Source organism: Apteryx rowi, unplaced genomic scaffold (genome assembly GCF_003343035.1).
Source record: "Apteryx rowi isolate R43461 unplaced genomic scaffold, aptRow1 scaffold_190, whole genome shotgun sequence".
NCBI classification, from domain to species: domain Eukaryota; kingdom Metazoa; phylum Chordata; class Aves; order Apterygiformes; family Apterygidae; genus Apteryx; species Apteryx rowi.
Genome location: NW_020448197.1, coordinates 937,265 through 955,694, shown reverse-complemented (window position 1 = coordinate 955,694; position 18,430 = coordinate 937,265). Strand labels below are relative to the sequence as shown.

At 56.9% G+C, this 18,430-nt stretch overlaps 1 protein-coding gene across 1 annotated transcript in view; it reads right to left on the bottom strand.

Annotated features, from left to right (window-relative positions):
- The window catches only part of RUNX3 (runt related transcription factor 3), a 32,424-nt gene extending 14,147 nt beyond the window's left edge, over positions 1-18,277 (bottom strand). Inside the window, exons 1-3 of the mRNA XM_026062607.1 lie at positions 18,231-18,277; positions 17,959-18,115; positions 13,329-13,433 (exon numbers count right to left, since the gene is read on the bottom strand). Coding sequence (XP_025918392.1) covers positions 13,329-13,433; positions 17,959-18,070 — 217 coding nt within the window. The 5' untranslated portion in view covers positions 18,071-18,115; positions 18,231-18,277. The remainder of the gene's footprint in view (positions 1-13,328; positions 13,434-17,958; positions 18,116-18,230) is intronic.
- Positions 18,278-18,430: the final 153 nt, after the last annotated feature.

Below are 18,430 nucleotides of genomic sequence, written 5' to 3'. Positions count from 1 at the left end.
CCCTGCCGACGTGCGGCTCCGCACGGGTCCTGGCGGCAAAGCGAGCCCAGCAGCAGGCTTGGAGCGACGTTGGCGCTTCCCGCTGAGCTCCGCATCCAGGTGAGCTGCACCATCTGCCCCCGGATAAGACCCGCCTGGGTAAAACCCCCAACAGAGCTAAAACGGGCAGATGCCAGAGAGCAAAACTCGGTAAGAAAGGATTCCCAGCAGAAAGCAAGACCCAGAGGTATTCTAAAAATGTGTTTTCCCTCCTGTGTGAAGTAAACCAAAGAAACCTCAAATCAACACCATAAAAGATCTCTTCTAATCTCTGCGTGTCCCTAGACCTCAGGCATCTTTGCGTTATCTGAGGGCCTTCAGAGACGTGAGCAGCGTCTGTCCCACGATACTTGCTCTTTCCCCAAGGGGCAAAGCCTGTGCAGTGAGGTGTCTTGTTTTGGCCCGCATTTTATTATTTTAATACGTGTTTTAACACACAAGGTGAAAAATAGGTTATGTTTTTCCTTTAACCAGTTTCTCAGGCAGGAGTTAGCAGAGAAGCCAAAAGGACTTCAAAGACCAAGTCCTGCAGAAATTTAATAGAAATTACTTTATCTGCCCTTAACTCAGCTGAAACCCCATCCTGCAGCAGGAGCTGGCATGTGACGGAGAAAATCCTGAAAAATAAATCAAGTGATCTCTGTGCTGATAATATTTTCAAAGATTATTCAACTGTGCAACTCCATGGAGGGCTGCATGTGGCTCCATCAGGCTGTCCCGGGCTGCTGGGTCACCGCGCTCCCTGAGCGCAGGCATGGCCCTGGGGGGTCTGAGCCTCGGGTAAACGCTAGTGCTGCACTTACACCCCTTAAAAGGGGCTGGTTTGTGGGGTGTCTCAGCAAATCCTAGCCAATCCCCCCAAAAGCTAAAACTATCCTCATAAAAAGAAAGTAGAAAAATAGACACAAATATAAGTCAGGGCAAACACAGGGGCTCACCTAGGAGGGAAAGCTCAGAGCAGAGCCRTGGTGTGATGAGGACCTTTCCCGGTTCTCCCTAGACCCTCTCCGATTGACACCGGCGGTGCCGTAACTTCATCCGTACAGGCGGCACCAAACAGCGCTAAGCCACACGAAGTAAGGAAGCAAATGGGTTAAAACCCAGCACCTCCAAGGACTACCAAGCCTGTTGGGTACACACTGTCTCACCAGGACTTCCTGCCGGCTGTCGCTTACGGCCAAGGACGTCAGACTTGTCACGCAAGAGAGAATCACTATTAATGGGTTTCTTTCATCAGAACAACCTGAGCTTTTGAATTTCTACAGTGGCTCGCTTCATTACAAGCCCTTCCCCATCTACCCACAGCTGTCACGCAGAGGAAACCAACGCTGTCAGATGAACAGCAGCAGAGAGAAGGAAGGTGGTTTCTAGCTTAAACCAAGGACTGACTCAAAGCCTACCAAAGTCAGTGGGCGGATTTTCAGTTGATTTCAAGCAGCTCCAGATCTCATCCCAAGAAATCAGTCACAGAAGCCTTAATCACCCCGGTGGGCGACCTTTGTGTRTGTGACCTGCAGCCGCCTGGGAGACTTTCTGCTGGGTTTTCTCCTGCGTTTCGCTCTGCGCTCAGCCCTCTTCCCTCTTAGTCAGCACGGTTGTATTTTTGACTGTGTTAGCATTCGCTTGCAGCTCAATATTTATGGAAACGACAGTCTTTACTACTATAAAGTGATGGCAGCTACTGACCCTAGGCACTTCTTGTCAACAGAGAAGGAGTTTTAAAGACAGATCGAGTTTCCAAATCGGCTGATATTCAATATGACATGATGTAAACATTGACAGATCACCTTAGATCCTGATGTAGCAACAAGATCTGTATCAGCATATCAAACAAACGAGCCCATTGAACATTTCCCAGCTGGAAGAAGCGATGTGAATTTGACACTTTAGGCCAGTAATAAGAAGCATACTGGAAGTTTTGGGTGTTTCCTTGGAAGGCAGACAGCGAAACAGTGTATGCGGCGAGGAAACTCAGGCCCTCAAAGCCCCGATTTAAAGACATGCTTTCTGCATTAAAACATTTCAAAGACCAAGAAGACCCTGCTCTTCCTCGTCGCACTGCACAACCTGACATGGCCTCTGAAATGGGAACCTAGAAGGGGTTTCCAGGCAGCGTGGGGGTATTCACAGCATTCGGCAAAAGCTGCTTATTCCCTAAATTACCAAGGTGCAGAACGCAAGTTTGATCAGAAAAGGAGCTCCAGGAACTTCATGGCTTGAATGATGCCAAAAGCACAGAGTTGGCAGATTTCATTCAGCCCAATACAGAGACTGGGGCCATCTGCGAGACCCCAGCACCCTTGGGGACGCTTGGGGTCCTGGGCCCCAGGTTTAGCTATGGTTAGCTGCAGATGAAGTTACTGTCGGAGTTTCACATTGCATCCCCCTCCCTCAGCAAGTTCGGATCTGGGTGTCACGTTCGCCCCAGTCCCCCTCCCGCAGCCCCGTGCTACCAAAGGAAGGGAGAGCAGATGGTGGGAAGTGGCTTGGCCCTCCCCAGGCGTCTTGCTGCGAAATGCTGGCGGCAAGCTGGAGCAAAGGAAACTCGGAGCAGTTCAGCTCTGGGGGGATGTTCATTAACGCAGACATTTGCAGATCATTTCCTTCACTCCGCTGAGGAGGAGACGGTAGCATGGTCTGGGGGAAAGCGCCTCTGCTCTAACGTGCCGCGGCAGCAGCTCGAGCCGAGCCACCAGCTGCTGCACGGTACCCCGTGCGTCCACCTTTAAAGCGAGCCTCCAGCAACAGAGGCGAGCTCCTCCCGTCCCTCCCCCAAGGCACGGCTCAAATATTAATAGCAAAACCCTACGGCTTAGCAGAGGAAGCAGCTAACCAGGAGCAATCCGTGCATCCATGCTGCACACAGCCCAATGGCTTCGTCTATACATGTCCATGAGAACGGACCACAAGAAAGCAATCGGCAGCTGATAAAACTTCGGCTCAACACACAAAACATACCTTTCAAATCCTTCTTGTAGTCCTCAAAATAGGTACTTCAGAGAGACACGCCAGTCCTCTACAGAGGGTTGAATTTGTTCCCAGTCTGAGCCTCCGCTAGACTATCAAGTCCCAGCATGCGCTCCAGAACGAAGCCACATGTGAAGCGCTCGTGTTATGGGAACATCAGGCCTGTCACTTGGAGCAGATGCTTGGGCATTTTTTATCTTTGCACACCTATAACACAAAACGCGGCTGAACATCCCTCAAATTTCCCTCGGAAACCCACCTCTGGCTCAAGACTCGGCACAGGAAAGTTTCCAACCAAGAGGAATTTGGTGGAGAGCCCCGTGACCACCAAAAGAGGGGAGGGAAGGATGGCGCAGGAACGGGAACTGGGCTGCCCGCAGCGTCAGCGGCTGGAAGTGACTCAAACCTGATGTCTCCACAGAGGAAGATGGAGATCTCCACCGAGCTCCTCCGGAGAGCAACAGCGACCAGCAAGTGCCAGCGCTACTTCAACCAGCTTCTGAAAGTCAAGCCCAGAAGTTCACAGGAGGGAGCAAAAGGAAAGGAGGAAAATGTTAGGGGGAACCGTCTCTTCTGCTGCCGAACAAAGTCAAGCACAGATAACTCATTATTCACATGTTTGAAGTTGGCCTGCTTACGCCATTTGGAAAGAGAATCAGTCACGGCGAGTCTTTGCTTTGGTTTCCTCTGGCTTTCGTGAGACACTACCGCTACTGTCTTTCTCCGGCTTTGAGAGAAAGGGGAGTGTGTCGCAATGCGCCTCGGCTCGCATGTTCTGGCACAAGATTTACACCGACTTGAACAACGAAAGGAAAATAATATTTGAYGGGGTGGGGGGGGGAGTGAATTAAAAAAAGAGGTTGCTAATTTATAAAGCTTTTTTAGCTGGTGGTGGTCTGAGATGAATTGGCTGCCTCTAAAAGGATGAAAATAAATATCCCTCTTTTTGAAGGAAATACGCTGGCTTGCTGCCAGCTGGCAGGAAGCGCGGAGATATGTTGCATTTACAGTAGGTTTTTACTGTCTGAAGCTACAGCAGTGGGAGAGATGTTCGTTATATGCAGCCTGGTATTGATTAGCTGGGCTTGCGAGCCCCTAATCTCCTCTCACTTGCGGGTTAGTCCCTTGGCTTTGCCTCTGCCTGTCCACCCTCCACCAGGAGGGTTGCGAACGGGGCACCTTCTGATGGACCCGACTGCACTTGTGGCCTTTTATCACACCAGCAGYGCCAACAGCTTATCCCTCTGGAAGGAAATCAAAGCCCTTCATYAATGCAGATGTTCAAACAGAAACTGAGGGCTGCTTTTCCAAAAGCTCCTGGGATGCGAGAGCCATGGCCCACGTTAGCATCAAGAGGAACATCAAACTCATCTTTCGGTGCAGCTTAGGCRCAGGTCCCTGAAGGACACGGGCTCCTCGTTCCCAGGGTTTCAGCAGGGAAACTGAGTCTTCCTGGATTGGCAAAGATATTTAAGCACTTTGGAGCGCAGGTAAGTGCCTGGTGGGATCCTCAGCAACAGACTGGGCAAACTTCATCGGGTTTGAGCATTTAGCCTGCTGAGGCACTGCTGAGAATTCCCACAAGTGCTTTCCTGCACCTCTCAATGCTTAGAAACATTTGAAAATCCGACTCAAAGGCTGCAGGATGAATTAGGAGGTTTTTTAAAGTTTTGATTGAAGATTTGAAAATTTCACCCAACGAGTGTCGTAAACTAGCAGATCAGCGTACATCYGTGCGAAATGCAGCAGCTTTTGTAACCGGTGTAAAAACCACCAGCCTTGCTGACTTCTCTGCAGTTGCTCCCATTTCCAGGAAGGCAAAATTCAATTGCGGGCTGTGACCCACTTCTCATGGAATTAGGCAAAACCCCTGATTCAAAGATTTCAAAGCTGGGTGCTCAGGAGGAAGCAGGTGGATCTCAAGTACACCCAGCTGGTGTTGCCTCAGTCATGACTGAGATCAGATTTTCAAATGCATATATTAGCTGTCACTACGCGTATCGGTGGAGGTGTGCCAGCTCGCAGCAGGCCGTGAGTTAATGCCTGCTATCTAACAACTTGAAACGGGACCCACGCGGTACCAGTACGGCTGGTTTTTCCCAGCTATGGGAACCTGTTCCAGTAGGGCAAACGCATCAAATTCCTTTGGGTGACACTGGTTAAGGAGACTCTACCCAGGACGTGCAGGACCATCGGCTGGGTTCAGACCTGCRCGAGGAATGTGCCACGTTACAGCTAACGCATCCGAGACGCATCCGAGGCTGCAGGGCCTCTCGGTAGCCAATGGATGTAGTAACGCTGCGCCAGGCAGGACTGTGCTCTCGGTAACGCGGCACGACACGGACCAGATCCAAACTTTCCCAAGGTTGGAGGATGCTGAGCCTTGCGTTTCCCCTTTGCCCTAGGACAGAGCTGGAGCCGAGCCCTGACGTTTGAATGTGAACATGCCCGATGCCAGGATCGAGCTCCAAGCTCTGTCTCCGGAGACGGGCTGCTCCGCCGGGGAACTGCAGCTGCTGCAGAGCTTCGCCAGCGCACACAGCGCGAGGCTGCGAGCAAGAGCCCCCCAGCAACGCTACCTGCCGGCACCCTCAACCCTCTTCGTTCGGCTCCTCCGAAGGCAGGAGAGCAGAGCGTTGCCCGAGCAGCTCCGGAGCGCYGATCCCGAACTGCAGCCCAGGGCGCTGTGCAGCCCGTCCCGGCAGAGCCTGGCGAGGGGAGGCTCGGCAGAGCCCGAGGCCGCGGCGCAATGATTCGGGGGCTGACGACGAGCGCTTGGGCTCCTCTCCTCTTGCTCTTTACCTGTCTTTCCTCCCCCCTCTCCTACTGCAACGTGCAGATTCACTGGAAGGAATAAGATAAAATAATGCAAAATCATGTCTAAGCGCCTTCCGCTGCAGGATGTGATTTATCTCTGGCTGATTTCAGAGCAGGTGACTGGTCTCCGGCAGCGGAAGAGCAGGGTCTTAGGAACTAAATTTCATCTCACTCCGAGTCAAATCCTCTTCCTCCCTCTGCCACATCATTAAAGTGATTGGTYGTGCTGATAAGCCCTTTCGAGAGGGAGAAACGAGACGTGTCCTGCCCTGACATCTGATGCGATCTTGCGGTTTCGTTTGATAGTTCTGGTCCCTTAGCTGTTGTCTTCCCTGAAATGAAACTTTCCTTTTAGCATTKACTTTTTTTTTCTTTTTTTCTTTTAATACGCAACCCCGTGCGCTGTGCTCCTGAGCTTGCAAATCCTGCCAGGCGTAAGCGAAGCTGCATTGCCTGAATAAACCTGGGAGAGACCGTCCCCGCGGTGCCTGGGGAATCCTCACCGGCGACAGCCTCCGCGGACACCTTGCACCCTTCGCCCTCTGCCCACCAGCTGAGCACATCCAGAGCACGAATAGGTRGAGCAGGGCCGAGTTCAGTGCTGGCACACCAAACGGCGCCTTCGAGAAGGAGCAAAGCTCGAGAGCATCCCTGCGGTGCCCGCAGAGACTCCTTCTGGAGCATCCCGTTGCCTCCGTGGCCCACGCCAGCCTGCTCCTCGCATCCGCACGGCTCCCCTGTGCCATGCAGCTCGACCCGGGCAACCTTGCCCGTTATTTACTTGTGCAGCACCTGGCACAGCCCGGCCACAGTCCCCAAGCAGAGCATCGAAATGCCTCCAACATCTTTCTGGAAGAAGCCTTCGAGGAGAGGCTTAACTCTCCAAACAGCCCCTAGATCATCCTTTTTCTTCAATTCAGTCCCTTGCAAATACACTCTCTCTCACGGCCAACTTACTTCTCCGTATGTGATTTTTTTCCCCAAAGCCAGAGCAAGAGCAGGTATGCTGATTTTACCCTAGCTGAGAATGGTGCCCTGGGGTTTTCTAAAGCTTTCAGAAGCAGGAGGTGTTGCAACCTATTTAAACAGAGATTGCTTTGTACAATGCAAGCAAAAAATAATTTCCCTGCTCTGACTCCCCTATGCAGCTTTTTAGAAAACATTGGTCATTTTTAAGTGAAATGATTTTGAAGTTATTACGCACTGGGTGATTATAAAAGGAGAGGTGGAATTTACTATATGCAGCAAATAAAATAATTAGAGGAGTGAATTTACTGGAGCCCGTATAATTTCGGTTGTGCTGTTAATACTTCTTTCAAGGCCGGGTACAGCCTCGAGCTGCAGCACGGAGGCACGGCGCGATCCCAGCGCGTCGAGCGCAGCCGAACAGCCTTTGCCCCCGTGCCGGTGCCGCAGCCCGTGCACGCAGCCTGCAGGAGCCTGGCACCTCTCCCCCGCGCGATTTGCACCCCTCGGGATCCCCCCCTCGCCGCATCGGGCCCGGAAGGGGTTAAATGAAGAGCAGCGCCTATAAGAAATGAGAGGAGGAGGCAGTTTAACCTAATTGCTGGAGATGCGTGTATCAACAGCGGCCTCGAACTGCAAAGGCGGCGCTGCACAGTCTCCCCAGGTACCGACGGCTTCAAATTCCCCCGCTGGGACCAAAACACATTAGCGATGGCAATACAAACAGAGAAACCCCGCTGCGCAGCAAGCACCGATCCGCACGGGATCCCGCGGGGTCCCGCGAGCGCCGAGCCTTGCGCCGGCCGCTCCTGCCCTCGGCGGCCGCTGCCGCCCCGCGGGCTCAACGTGCCAACGCGGTGCCTCTCCCCCGAGGATCCCCCCAGGTGCCTCGTGTCAGGGCGCCCCAAAAAGCACCCGCACACCCCATCCAGGGCCTGCTCACGGCTCCAGGGGGGACGCGCTGACGGGGCCGGATCCGCACGGGGACACTGGGGCTGAACGCACGGCCGCCACCTGGCCGGGTTTTGCAGGGCGGGTTGGGCGAATGCAATCAAGCCGACCGCTACTCAGGGAAAAAATAAAAATAAAAAGGCAAAATAAGCAACAAGCAAACAAATTCCAAACAGCCCCCGCAGTCATCGCGCAAAGGAAAGCGCCGGTGCGCTCCTGCCGGAGGCCCTGCTCCTGCTGGGGATCCCCCGCGCGGGACCCTTTGGGCGCCTCCGCTTTCGCTGCTCAAGGACGCAGGATCACCAGGAATCCCCCAAACCGCCCGACTTTCGGTCCTTTGGGGGCGGACGCGTCGCCAGGAGATGCGGCGAGAGCGCCGGGCTCCGGCAGGGAAAGGCACCGCGAGGCCTCCGAGCGTTCATCCCGCTCCCGGAGCGAGCGGCTCACGAGGAAGCGAAAGTGTCGCTCACCGTTTCCTCCCCTTCCTCCCCAGGGAAGGCRACGGGGCTCAAGAAGTGGGAAATCGGCATATTTTTAAGTACCGTGTTTTAAATTAGAACAAATTGCAGCAATTTTGCACCTACAAATAACTGTGCAGGAAGCAGTGAGGTCATTCATTCATTTAAAAGGTCTTGTTGGATTTATTTATCTATCTTTCTTCCTTTTTTTTTTGTGCCCTTTCCCTTTTTTTAATATTATTCCCAGACAAACCGGGAAGCATTGGCATATTTATATCCAGCTTAGAACAAGCAGGGGGAAAAAACCCCAAAGACCCAAATAACACCCCAAACCATCACCCCACGGAGCGCTTTGGCAACCAGCCTGCTTCTAATGACCGAAACACCCCCGTTCAAATTTTACCCGTCCCCAGATCAGCGTTCCTGGCCGAGATGAAGATCGGCAATCGCACAACACCGGCAGGGCCCGGCCCAGCCCCGGGTCCATGGCCCGGCYGGCTGGGAAGCGAGACCCTCCGATAATTCACCGTCCCTTCTTCAAGCCCTTTCCATGCCGCCACCACTCTCGGGGGCGCTTCCCGGCGCTGCGGATGGAAGCTGCCGCATTTCGCAGGGGAAAAGCGAGGCCGGAGCCCGGGATCCCTGCGGTGCCCCCGGCTCGGGTGCAGGGAGCCCGAGCAGCCCACGCTGTCGCGAGCACCAGAATTAAATCGTCCCGGTCTCCTTTTCGCTCCCTGTTCAGTTTCCCAAAACTACCGGCAATTTCCCTGCGACGTGGCATGGTTTCCCGAGGGGCCGGGATGGAACGAGTGACTTCGCGGACCAGTTAACTTAACTGCGCGCCCCCCATGCAATGTTTCTTTCTGCTCCGTCTTCGTCCCCTCCCTTTTTTCCTCCTCTAAATGGTGCAAACGAGGAAGCCCCAAAGAGCTGCTCCTTGTTCCAGCTAATTACCAGGGAGGCCGAAATCTGGCCAGCAACACCCAATGCTTTAAGAAAAAAAAAAAAAAAAAAAAAAAAAAAAAAAAAAAAAGACATTATAGCCCAAAAGTTAGCAAGGAAGCAACCAACTCCACAATATATTAAACACGTCATTTCGTACTTTTTATGGCGTTTAAGCTGTTAAGGCATGAAAACACGACACCGGGGAAGGAATCGCTTTAGCACGAGCCGGGGTTGCCGTGCCCCGGCGAAAGCAAACGCAGCGCCACGGGGTTGCACGGAAAAAAACAGGGAAAACCCCGCTGCCCTTTCCCCGGGGCTGCTGCGGCGCTGGGGAGCCGCTTCCCGCGGCAGGGCCGGCGCCGGGGCGCGGGATGAGGCGCCGGGACGGGGTGCGCCCGGGCCGGGCCGGTTCGGCGCGGCGGCTTTATCGGCGCGGCGGCTTTATCGGCGCGGCTTCGAGATGGATAACGAAGCCGCGAGCGAGGTGTGCGTCAGCCCCGAAGTGCTGATACAAGCCCTTCTCCTCCTGCCGCCCGCGCCGCCCAGGCGCCGCTGGGGGGAAAAAGAGAAGAAAGAAAAAAGCCAAAAAACCCCCAAAGCACCCGTGCCGCGGGGGCAGAGGGGCTGGAGGGTGTCCGGCGCCCCGCGGCAGCGCCGCTCCCGTGCCGACGTCCCAAATCCCCAGCGGCGGCAGGGAGAAAGGAGCCGCGAGCCGGGGGGGCCGCGGGAAACGCAGCGTGGGGGGCGGCTGGGGGGGGCCGGCAGAGCCGACGCTCTCGAGGATACCGAAGCGCAAAGCGGCGGCTGCCGGAAAGCGCTGGGGAACGCGGGAGGCGAGAAGCCCCCGCGGCCACGCGCCGGCCGGGACGGGCGCCACGGGCAGGCGAGCTCGGGGCTCCCAAGCCCGCAGCCGGAAGGATGGTTTTTGCCCCGGGCGAGCGCCGCTGGGCGCGAGTGTCCGGCCCCCCCGGGGGGCTGCGGGGTCTGTGCGTGACCAGGAGCATGAAACGAGTTTGCTCGGTCTCAGCTTCCCTCCCAACACAGCAGCCGGGAGCAGCGGGGCCGGAGCAGGAGGAAGGGGCAGAGATCAGAAACAAGCGGGCAAAGGGGAGATATGAGGGAGGGGAGAGAGAGATGAAGAATGAAGAGCAAGGAGAAAAAGGAGGAAAAAAGAAAAAAAAAAGATTAAAGGGAAAAAGGGAGAAGGGCTGTGCAAGAGAATTCCCAGGAGGAGGATGAAAAGGGGCGATGAAAAAGTGCCAGAAGAGAGGAGGAAAGAGCAGTGGGAAGGGCGAGGGGAAGGACCGGCCGCCGGCAGGTCGGCCRCGGGGGCTCGGAGATGCTCCCGTTYGCCCAGGGCGAGAGCAAACACCCCCGCAGCGCTCGCGGCAGTGCACCGGGGCGGCAGCGCGCCCGGGCCGCTCTCGCTTGAGAGAGCTGCGGAGAAGAGAGGAGAAAAAAATAGAAAAAAGAAAGAAAAAGGAGGAAATTCCCCAGGAAGTTCAAATATTTTATTACTTCCTGTTTGTACAAAGCATGTCAACACTTGGCGCCCGACGCGCCGTTTGTTTAGAAGCAAGGTGTCGACTTGAAAAAATGTCCTTTCTCTCCCCAGATGCGACCCGCAAAGAATCCGAACACAATAACAACATTAAAATTAAATAAAAATAATAAAAAACCACGGAGCGAGCAAGTGGGGCGCTTGGGAGCGAGGCCGCTCGCCGGGGCCGCTCCGGCAGCGCCGGGGCCCTTCGCGGCGCCGCGAGACGCTTCGCCCGCGCTCTGATTCATCACGATCCCGCGCSCGGCCGCGGCGCTCGACGCCGGATTTCGGCCTCCTTCCCCTAACGCCCAGGCGTTTCCGGGCCCCGCTCAAGTTAAAAGCCCTGCTCGAGGGCTGGGACGACGCGACGGGACGCGGCCGGGAGCCGAAGGGGGAGGCGGGCAGTGGCGCTGCTGGCCGCGAAGCCCGCGGGAACGCCGGCCAGCGCACAGCCGAGAAGCCGGAGCCCAGGGCTTTCCCAGGGTCCCCGGACAAGCGGCCGATTCTTCCCATTTCAAGGGCGCTTTCGGCCGCCCCGCGCCGGCCCCAGCCCATCCCCGCGCCGCGTCCTGCCCCCGGCGCYGGCCGACGCTGCAGAGCGGCAGCACACGCGCTTATCCACGTGCCGACGGCGGTGCAACGCTGCAAACGGCACGGGGGGTGGGGGGAGAAGAGGAAAAAAAGAGGAAAAAAAAAAAGGAAAACGATTCGCCAGGGCTCCCGGCGAGGGGTGCAACGCCGCAGAGCCACCCAGCGGCAGGGCGGCCCTGAAAACGGCCGTCGCCACGTTTCCCGGCCCGGCACCATTCCGCAGCCGGCATTTGCACATGGAGGCTTTCTGCAGGGAAGGGAGGGGAAAGGCACCGCGTGCTGCGGTGGCTGGGTRGGTTTTTTTTCCTTTCCCTCTTTTCTCCTTAATTTCAGGTTCGTTACAAAGCGCAAACCGATGGAGGGGGACGGGGGAGAAGGGTTTCCCCAGCGGAAGGGCAGATTTTCCACCAAACCTGAACCTAAGCCTGGAGGTCTAAGGGGGAAGCCACGCACGGCCTTCCCTGCCGACACGTCCGCGAGATTTGGAGAGGGGAAAATGAAAAAAAGCAGCAGCGTGCAACCCGGGTCTAAGCTCCTCGCATCCGCGGCCCAGGTCCGGGCAGGCGGGGATGGAGGGAGGGGGAGAGATCCGCCTCCGYGGTCTGCGCGGCACAAGGGGAAACGCCGGAGGCCTCCTGAGGGGGGGGGGGGGGCATCCCAGGGGAGCATCCCGGGGGAAGGCGGCGGCGAGAGCCGGCCTCTGCCCCGCGCCCCCGGCTGCCTCGGGCGCCTTTGGCCCCCGCGTCGCGGAGCTGCAGTTAACGATCGGCGGCGGCCGGGCGACGTGTTGAAATTCCCAGGAGGAGCCGGAGTGATTCAGCCGGGCTTTGGCGAGCGCTGCGAAGCTGCGGCGAAGCCGGAGCAAACCAAACGCTACGAGCAGCCACTATCTCCCCTTGTATTACTGTTTACGTATTCCTTACGGGGGCGATGATGATGATGATTATTATTATTAGAAAGGCCACCTGATGCTGCAGGGAGGCGGCCGAGCCAGGAGACCTGGTTTCTATTCCTGACCTCGCTCCGTTGCGAAATTCCTGGCTCCCAAATCCCACCAGCTTTCCCCCTCTCCTGCCCCGGGGCCCTGCAGCACCAGACACCGGCTCCGCGCTCCCGCCACCCCATGACGGCGACGCTGCTCGCGTTTCATGCTAAAAAAATAAATAAATTAAAAAATAAAAATAAAAAAAAGCACCATCGCCAGGCCTGCTTCGCAAATAAGCGCTCCAGCCCCAAATAAAAGTCATAGAGGGAGGAAAAAAAATAATGAAATAAAATAAACTCCGACAAAACCCAACCCAAATAAAACCTCGCGCCGAGAGCCCTCTGCAGCGCGACGCTCGCGGCCTGGCCCGACATCAAGGCGCGCGGGCGGCCCTCCGGCAGCATCCACAGAAGGTGTTTGCTGAAGCATATTTAGCAGGATCAAACCGTTTCCCTTCCGTGCAGGCACCGGCGGCTTCGCACGCCAGGGGAACAAGCCAGGCTTTATGGGCATGGGAGCCCCGCTGCCGCGCGGAGCGGACGCTTCCAGCTGGCGATGCCGGCGGATCCCGCGGCGCTGCTCAAGCCACGGGGAGCCCCTAACGTCTGGCTCCCAGAGCCGGCTGAGCGCGGCCAACCCCGCGTCCGGAAGAGCCTCCGTCGCGCCGGGGGAAAGACGCTTCTGCGGTTTGATCGCCCGCTCGGGCTGCTCACGCTGCCACCAGCGGAGGCTTCAGGAATCCGAGAGCCAAACTGCTGCTACCGGCGTGGGAAAGGGGCTCCGGGAGCCTCCCGGGCCGTGCCGGTGGCCAGCGCCACGGAGGAAAATGGCGGATTTGGGGTTTAATAGCCCCCAAATCCCCCTCCTGAGCGGGGCAGGGCACCTCTGGCTTCATATAAACGCCCTGCAAGGCTCCATCCTATCGCCGCCGCCGCAGCCCTTGCCGTGTTCCCTGCATCCCGAGCGGCAAAGCCGCGGGGTGGCGATGGCGGAGAGGCGCCCGGCCGGCAGCTCCCGTGGGAACAGCCCGGCGCCCGGCAAGCTCAACCCGCGGTGCCTCACTTACTGCGCGGCTCCCGGGGTCCGTCCACGGTGACCTTAATGGCTCGGTGGTAGGTAGCGACTTGCGTGGGGTTCGTGAACACCGTGATCGTCAGGGTGAAGCTTTTTCCTAAGTGAGGTTGGGAAAGGGGTGGGGGGGGGGAAGAAGAGAGAAAAGAGGATTTTCACATGAGTTGACCTCTTCCGCAAGCAAGCGCAGACACAGACATCCCCGTGCAGGGATGCATTCCCCCGCGCACATCGTTTAATTTTAGGAGCCCTTATTGCCGAGACACAGAGCTCGGCCGGCTGCCCCGGCTTCAGCTGGCTACGGAGACTGGAGCCGCTTCAGAGCCAGAGCCGGGACCTTCCTGCATGCAAAGTCATCGATTGCCCCTCTCCTCCCCCATCCTGGCCCTGCGTCGCCCCCTCCGCCCGCGGCCGCCTCCCAGGCCCCGGCGYGCTGATGTTCCCCCTTTTCCCACAGCGATCCACCCCCAAAAGCGACGCTCGCCCCGRCTGCCCCTCGCCCCGCTCCAGGGCCGTGTGGGTTTGCAAGCGCTGCAAAATGGCATTTTCTGCCTAAAACGGGTGTGTTTTGGCCCGCAGCAGCCCCAGGCATGGAGTGCAGTGCACCCGAGCGGGCGTTTGGAGGGGCGCGACGCCGGGCGAGCACCCGCGCCCCAGCTCAGCCCGGCTCCAGCCCCGCTTCCTGCAGCTCCGCCTGCGCCCACCGCAGCCTGGGATGGGGCCCAGGCRTCCGGATCACTGCCCACTAGTYGCCCCATCAGGGCTGCTCCGTCCCCACGGACGCTCCCAGCAGGCTCCCGGGACGGCGCCGGCAGCGAGGGCCTTCGCGCCCCCCTGCCTGCCCCACGGGGGCAACGCGGCAGCGGTCACCGCGGGCTTGCAAAGCCATCGGGTGCTCCAGGGGCACGAGCCCCATTAAAAGCCAGCAGGAATTATTCTTCCTGATCCTCCTGGAAGCACCCATCCGAGCCCCTTGGCTYTTCCAGCTTTTCTTTCCCACATAAACCCTTGCGCCGAGCAGTGGGAAAACGCGTCCTCTGCCTTTGCCCAGGACCAGGGCTTTCACGGCCCGGCCACCCCCCACCACGGCAGACCTAGGAGCACCCATGGCACAAGCCACTGCTATTTGTACAGCTAGAACTAACAGAAAAAAATCTTAAATATTTCTTTCTGAAAACATCCTGCAATTATCCTAGGYGGAGAAGTTTCTTTACCGGAGCGTTGGGTGGTGGTGGTGGTGGGGAAACACTGGCTTTAAAGGAGACAGGGAGCAGCATTCATGGAAACCAGCCCAATCCATGCCCCACTTAAGCTTTCAAAATAGGACCAAAATACGCACAAGCCTTTAGCTGATTCTCTACACGAGAAGACTTTTCTTTTTTTTTTTTTTTACCCTTCCAAGTAAAATTTTAAATCTGACGTGAAACAGCTGCACTGACAACCTGTATTTAAAGCCGCGCTGCTGCAGCCGGGAGAGCCCGAAGGCTGCCGGGCGGCTTTGTGCGTCCACGTAAAAAATCACCGAGGCGATCAGTTAGCAAAATGTGCACAGAAGCGGAGTGCGCAGGTGAGGGCTCTTCGGAGAAGTTATTTAGGAAGCAAACTCGGGGGAGGAAAGGCGGTCGGAGAAAGCCTGTTCGTTTGCCTGCGATTCCCGGGCAGAGAGGAGCCGGCTGCGGGCGGAGGCTGCGGGCAGCTCCCGGCGCCGCGGCTTTCTGCTCGGTCCCCTCCGCCGGGTGACCCAGCTTCGCCGCACCTCGGTCTCGCCCCCCCGCTGCAGGCGGCCACGAACCCACCCCCACGCAAGGCTGAGCGCCCGCCGCGGGGAGCCGGCTGCGACATTTCGCCACCTCTCAGAAATCCTCTCCCATGAATTGAAAATGACAATTATTACTCAGCCCCTTTTTTTTTTTTTTTTTTAAAGCCTCGTTTCTCACCTTCTCGGGAAGCGAGCTGGGGTTAGTCCCAGCGCCCCGCACGGCGGCGGCGGCTCGGCGGGGAGCGGTGCCGGCTGCCCGGCTCCGCCAGCCGCTCCCGGGGACGCCCCGGGCACCGCGCCGCGCTTTCGGTTTGCACGGTGCAACGCGAGCCGCAGGGTTTTGAGCAAAGAGGGGAAGAAAGAAAAAAACAAAAAACCCCTCTTTGCTGCTGTGCAAAAGGGGGAAGCTCACGCTTCTCCCCTCGCGCACGGAGATGGGAATTTTGGGGAGCGGGGGGGCAGGTAAGGACCTGCTCTTCCCCCTGTGCCTGGGCAGCTCACCAGTTCCGGAGACTGCCGCTAAACACATTAAAAATAAAAGTGCCCAGTTCTGCCTCATTGCAACTCATTTTTGCAAAGCAGAGCTTAGATTTGGTTCTGATTTTACAGAGCCCCCGCAGCTCGCTCTGCCCGTGCGCTTGCGTATTGGGGGATGCAGGGCTCTGTGTGTGTGTGTGTTTACAGACGCACACGTCCACACATGGTATTTACACAAACACTTACACACGCACACACACGGCTCTGCTCCGACAAAGCGTTTTGAAGCAAATCCAGATTTCTGCCAGAATAAACTAAACCAGCCCTGGGCTTCCAGAGATCAAGACGACAAACATGAAAAAGCAAGTGTGACACCCAGACAAAAAAAAAAAATTCAACAGAAACGATTTTTAGCACTGAACACGCCGCRGAGATACGCGGCCAAATCGCGCTCCTCCCCGGGAAAGCACGTCCGTCCCCAGACGGGGCAGCACATGCGCCAAGTGCGCAGCCGGGCTGCGAGACAACCGCACACGCGGCCACGGTTTCACATCGGCTCCAGGGAGCCGCGCGCGAGTTATTTTCGTGCCTGCTTTTCAAAGCGCCATCCACAAGAGCGCGGAAAGAAATTTGCATTTTAGTTACACTGCTAATACAGCGGGGCAGCTTCCCCAGCGCTGCGAGCTGCCCCTTCCCCGCGCCCCCGCCACCGGCCGGGCGAGCAAGGACCGGCCCCGGGCTGGACACGGCCCCGTGCTCGCAGGGAGGCGAAGGGCAGGACCCGGAGCCCCCCGGAGCCGGGGCAGGTGCTCCCACCCCTGTAACGGGTATTACCCAGGGCTCTGCTGGAGGAAGGAGCCTATCCACCTCACTGCTTTCGGGAGCCTGAAAACTACTGTTATTTCAGAGCTTGAGCATGGGGCCGCGGAGGAGGAACATTAATAATGAATTCAAGAGTCAAGCCGAGATTGGGTTGCATTCAGTTTGGAAATTTGTGTAAGGAGAATGAAGGAAGAAAAAGAAAAGAGCCTACGAGAATAATTGATTACAGAAATGAAAGCTTAATTCATAAAAGAAAAAACATTTTCCATCCATCAACCTGCAACCAGTTAAGTGGAGAGTTTTAAAGAAACTGCAACTTGGAGAAGGAGCCAACAGGAAAAAGGAAATGTATGAAAGAATGTAAACTATTCAAGTTTCATAAAGAGGAACAAGTAAACATTTATTACATGCAAATAATTTGTAACATCGCTGCTTTTAATTAATGCAGAGAAGTCAAAATATATCTGACAYTGTATATATACACACTAGAAGAGTTTGAGAAAATGTTGCCATATGACCATTGAAATATAGTATTCCTATTTTTTTTAATGAACAATTAAGTGCCTCAATCTGCAGCGTGCATTGGTGATGAAATGCCGAAATTGTATAAATAAATTTGAAATTCAGGTAAAATACGGCTGCAAGGAATCAGGCACGAGGGAAAGGAGTACAGCGCTTTCCCCCGGCACAGGCTGGCTTTTCAGCACGTTCATTTTGTTCTTCTCAGATGGCACAGCCTAATTTTGTTTCGGGAAGTCAGCGGCGCGATCGGTTTAAGGCTAAACGGCGGAGTCGGGCTCCAGRGCCAGCGGGAGCAATTCCTGCCCGCGCTTCCGGAGCGGGACGCGCTGCGCCGGGCACCGACCCGCGCCCGCCGCGGCGCCTCCGACCTGCACCGGCCTTTCCGCAACCCCCCTCGCTTCCTTGATCATCCTTCCCCTTCCGACACCTGCGTTTTGCACAATATAACGCTAATGGGGCGGGCTGGGTGCCGGCCGCGTCCAGCCCCCGACCGCCTTCACCTGCTGCGCGCCCTGCGGAGGGGCAGCGAGCCGCGGCCGGGCGCCCCCCCCCCCCTTGCGCGGCTCGCTCAGGAGCCTCTCCGAAACCGCCCCAAAGCCTGGGCTGCGACGCAGCCCCGTGGGCGCCCCTTCGGGTGCAAACCCACGCACGCGAGAGGGCTGCGCTCCGAGCACCGCGCACGCTTCAGAGAGGGGTTTCCTCTCCTGCTGCCTGCGCTTTCTACGCCCGGTGTCTCGGGAGAGGAAAGCCCCGGAGAGGAGCGGCGGGGCGGGCGGTTCGCCGGAGCCTCCCGTCGGGAGCAGCCGGGGACGCCGCCGCCGCCCGGGGCCCCTCGGGGAGCCGCCGCCGCTGCCGGGTGTTTCCTCCCTGCACCGGCGGCGCAGCCCGCGGCAGCGAAACCACCTCCAGCGGCTGGCGCAGAATACACCGTTAAAATAAAATAAAACTAAGCTCTTTAAAAATAAAAAATAAAAAAAAGGAAGGAAGGAGAGAAAGGAAAAAAAAGCCAAATAAAAAGGCCAACCATTTCCCGGCTGATACCTACCCCTGCCGCTTCTCCCAACAAATCTCAGGTCGTTAAACCTCGCCACTTGGTTTTTCATCACGGCGGAGGCATTGCGGAGCTCTGCAGAGTAATTTTCATCATTCCCAGCCATCACCGTCACCACCGTCCCATCGGGGACATCTCCGAGGGCTACGACCTGGGGCAGGACGAGAGAATTTTTAGGCTAAAATTAATTGCGGCCTGAGCTAACCTACCCTACGATTCTCCCCCACACGCACGCCCCCCAAAAAACCCAAAAGACAAAACCAAACCAAAACCAATCCGAGCCCCCGAGGAAGCTGGTTCACCCCGCAAACCGGGGAGGAGGAAGAGGGGGACCGAGCTTAAAAAAAGGGGGGGTTAAAACGCGCGAGGGCCCTTCCCCGGGGGGCCAGGGACGGCCGCGGAGATGGGGGAGCGGCTTTCACTTTTATTTTGTTTAATTTGCGGAAAAAGCGCTGCGGAGCGCGGT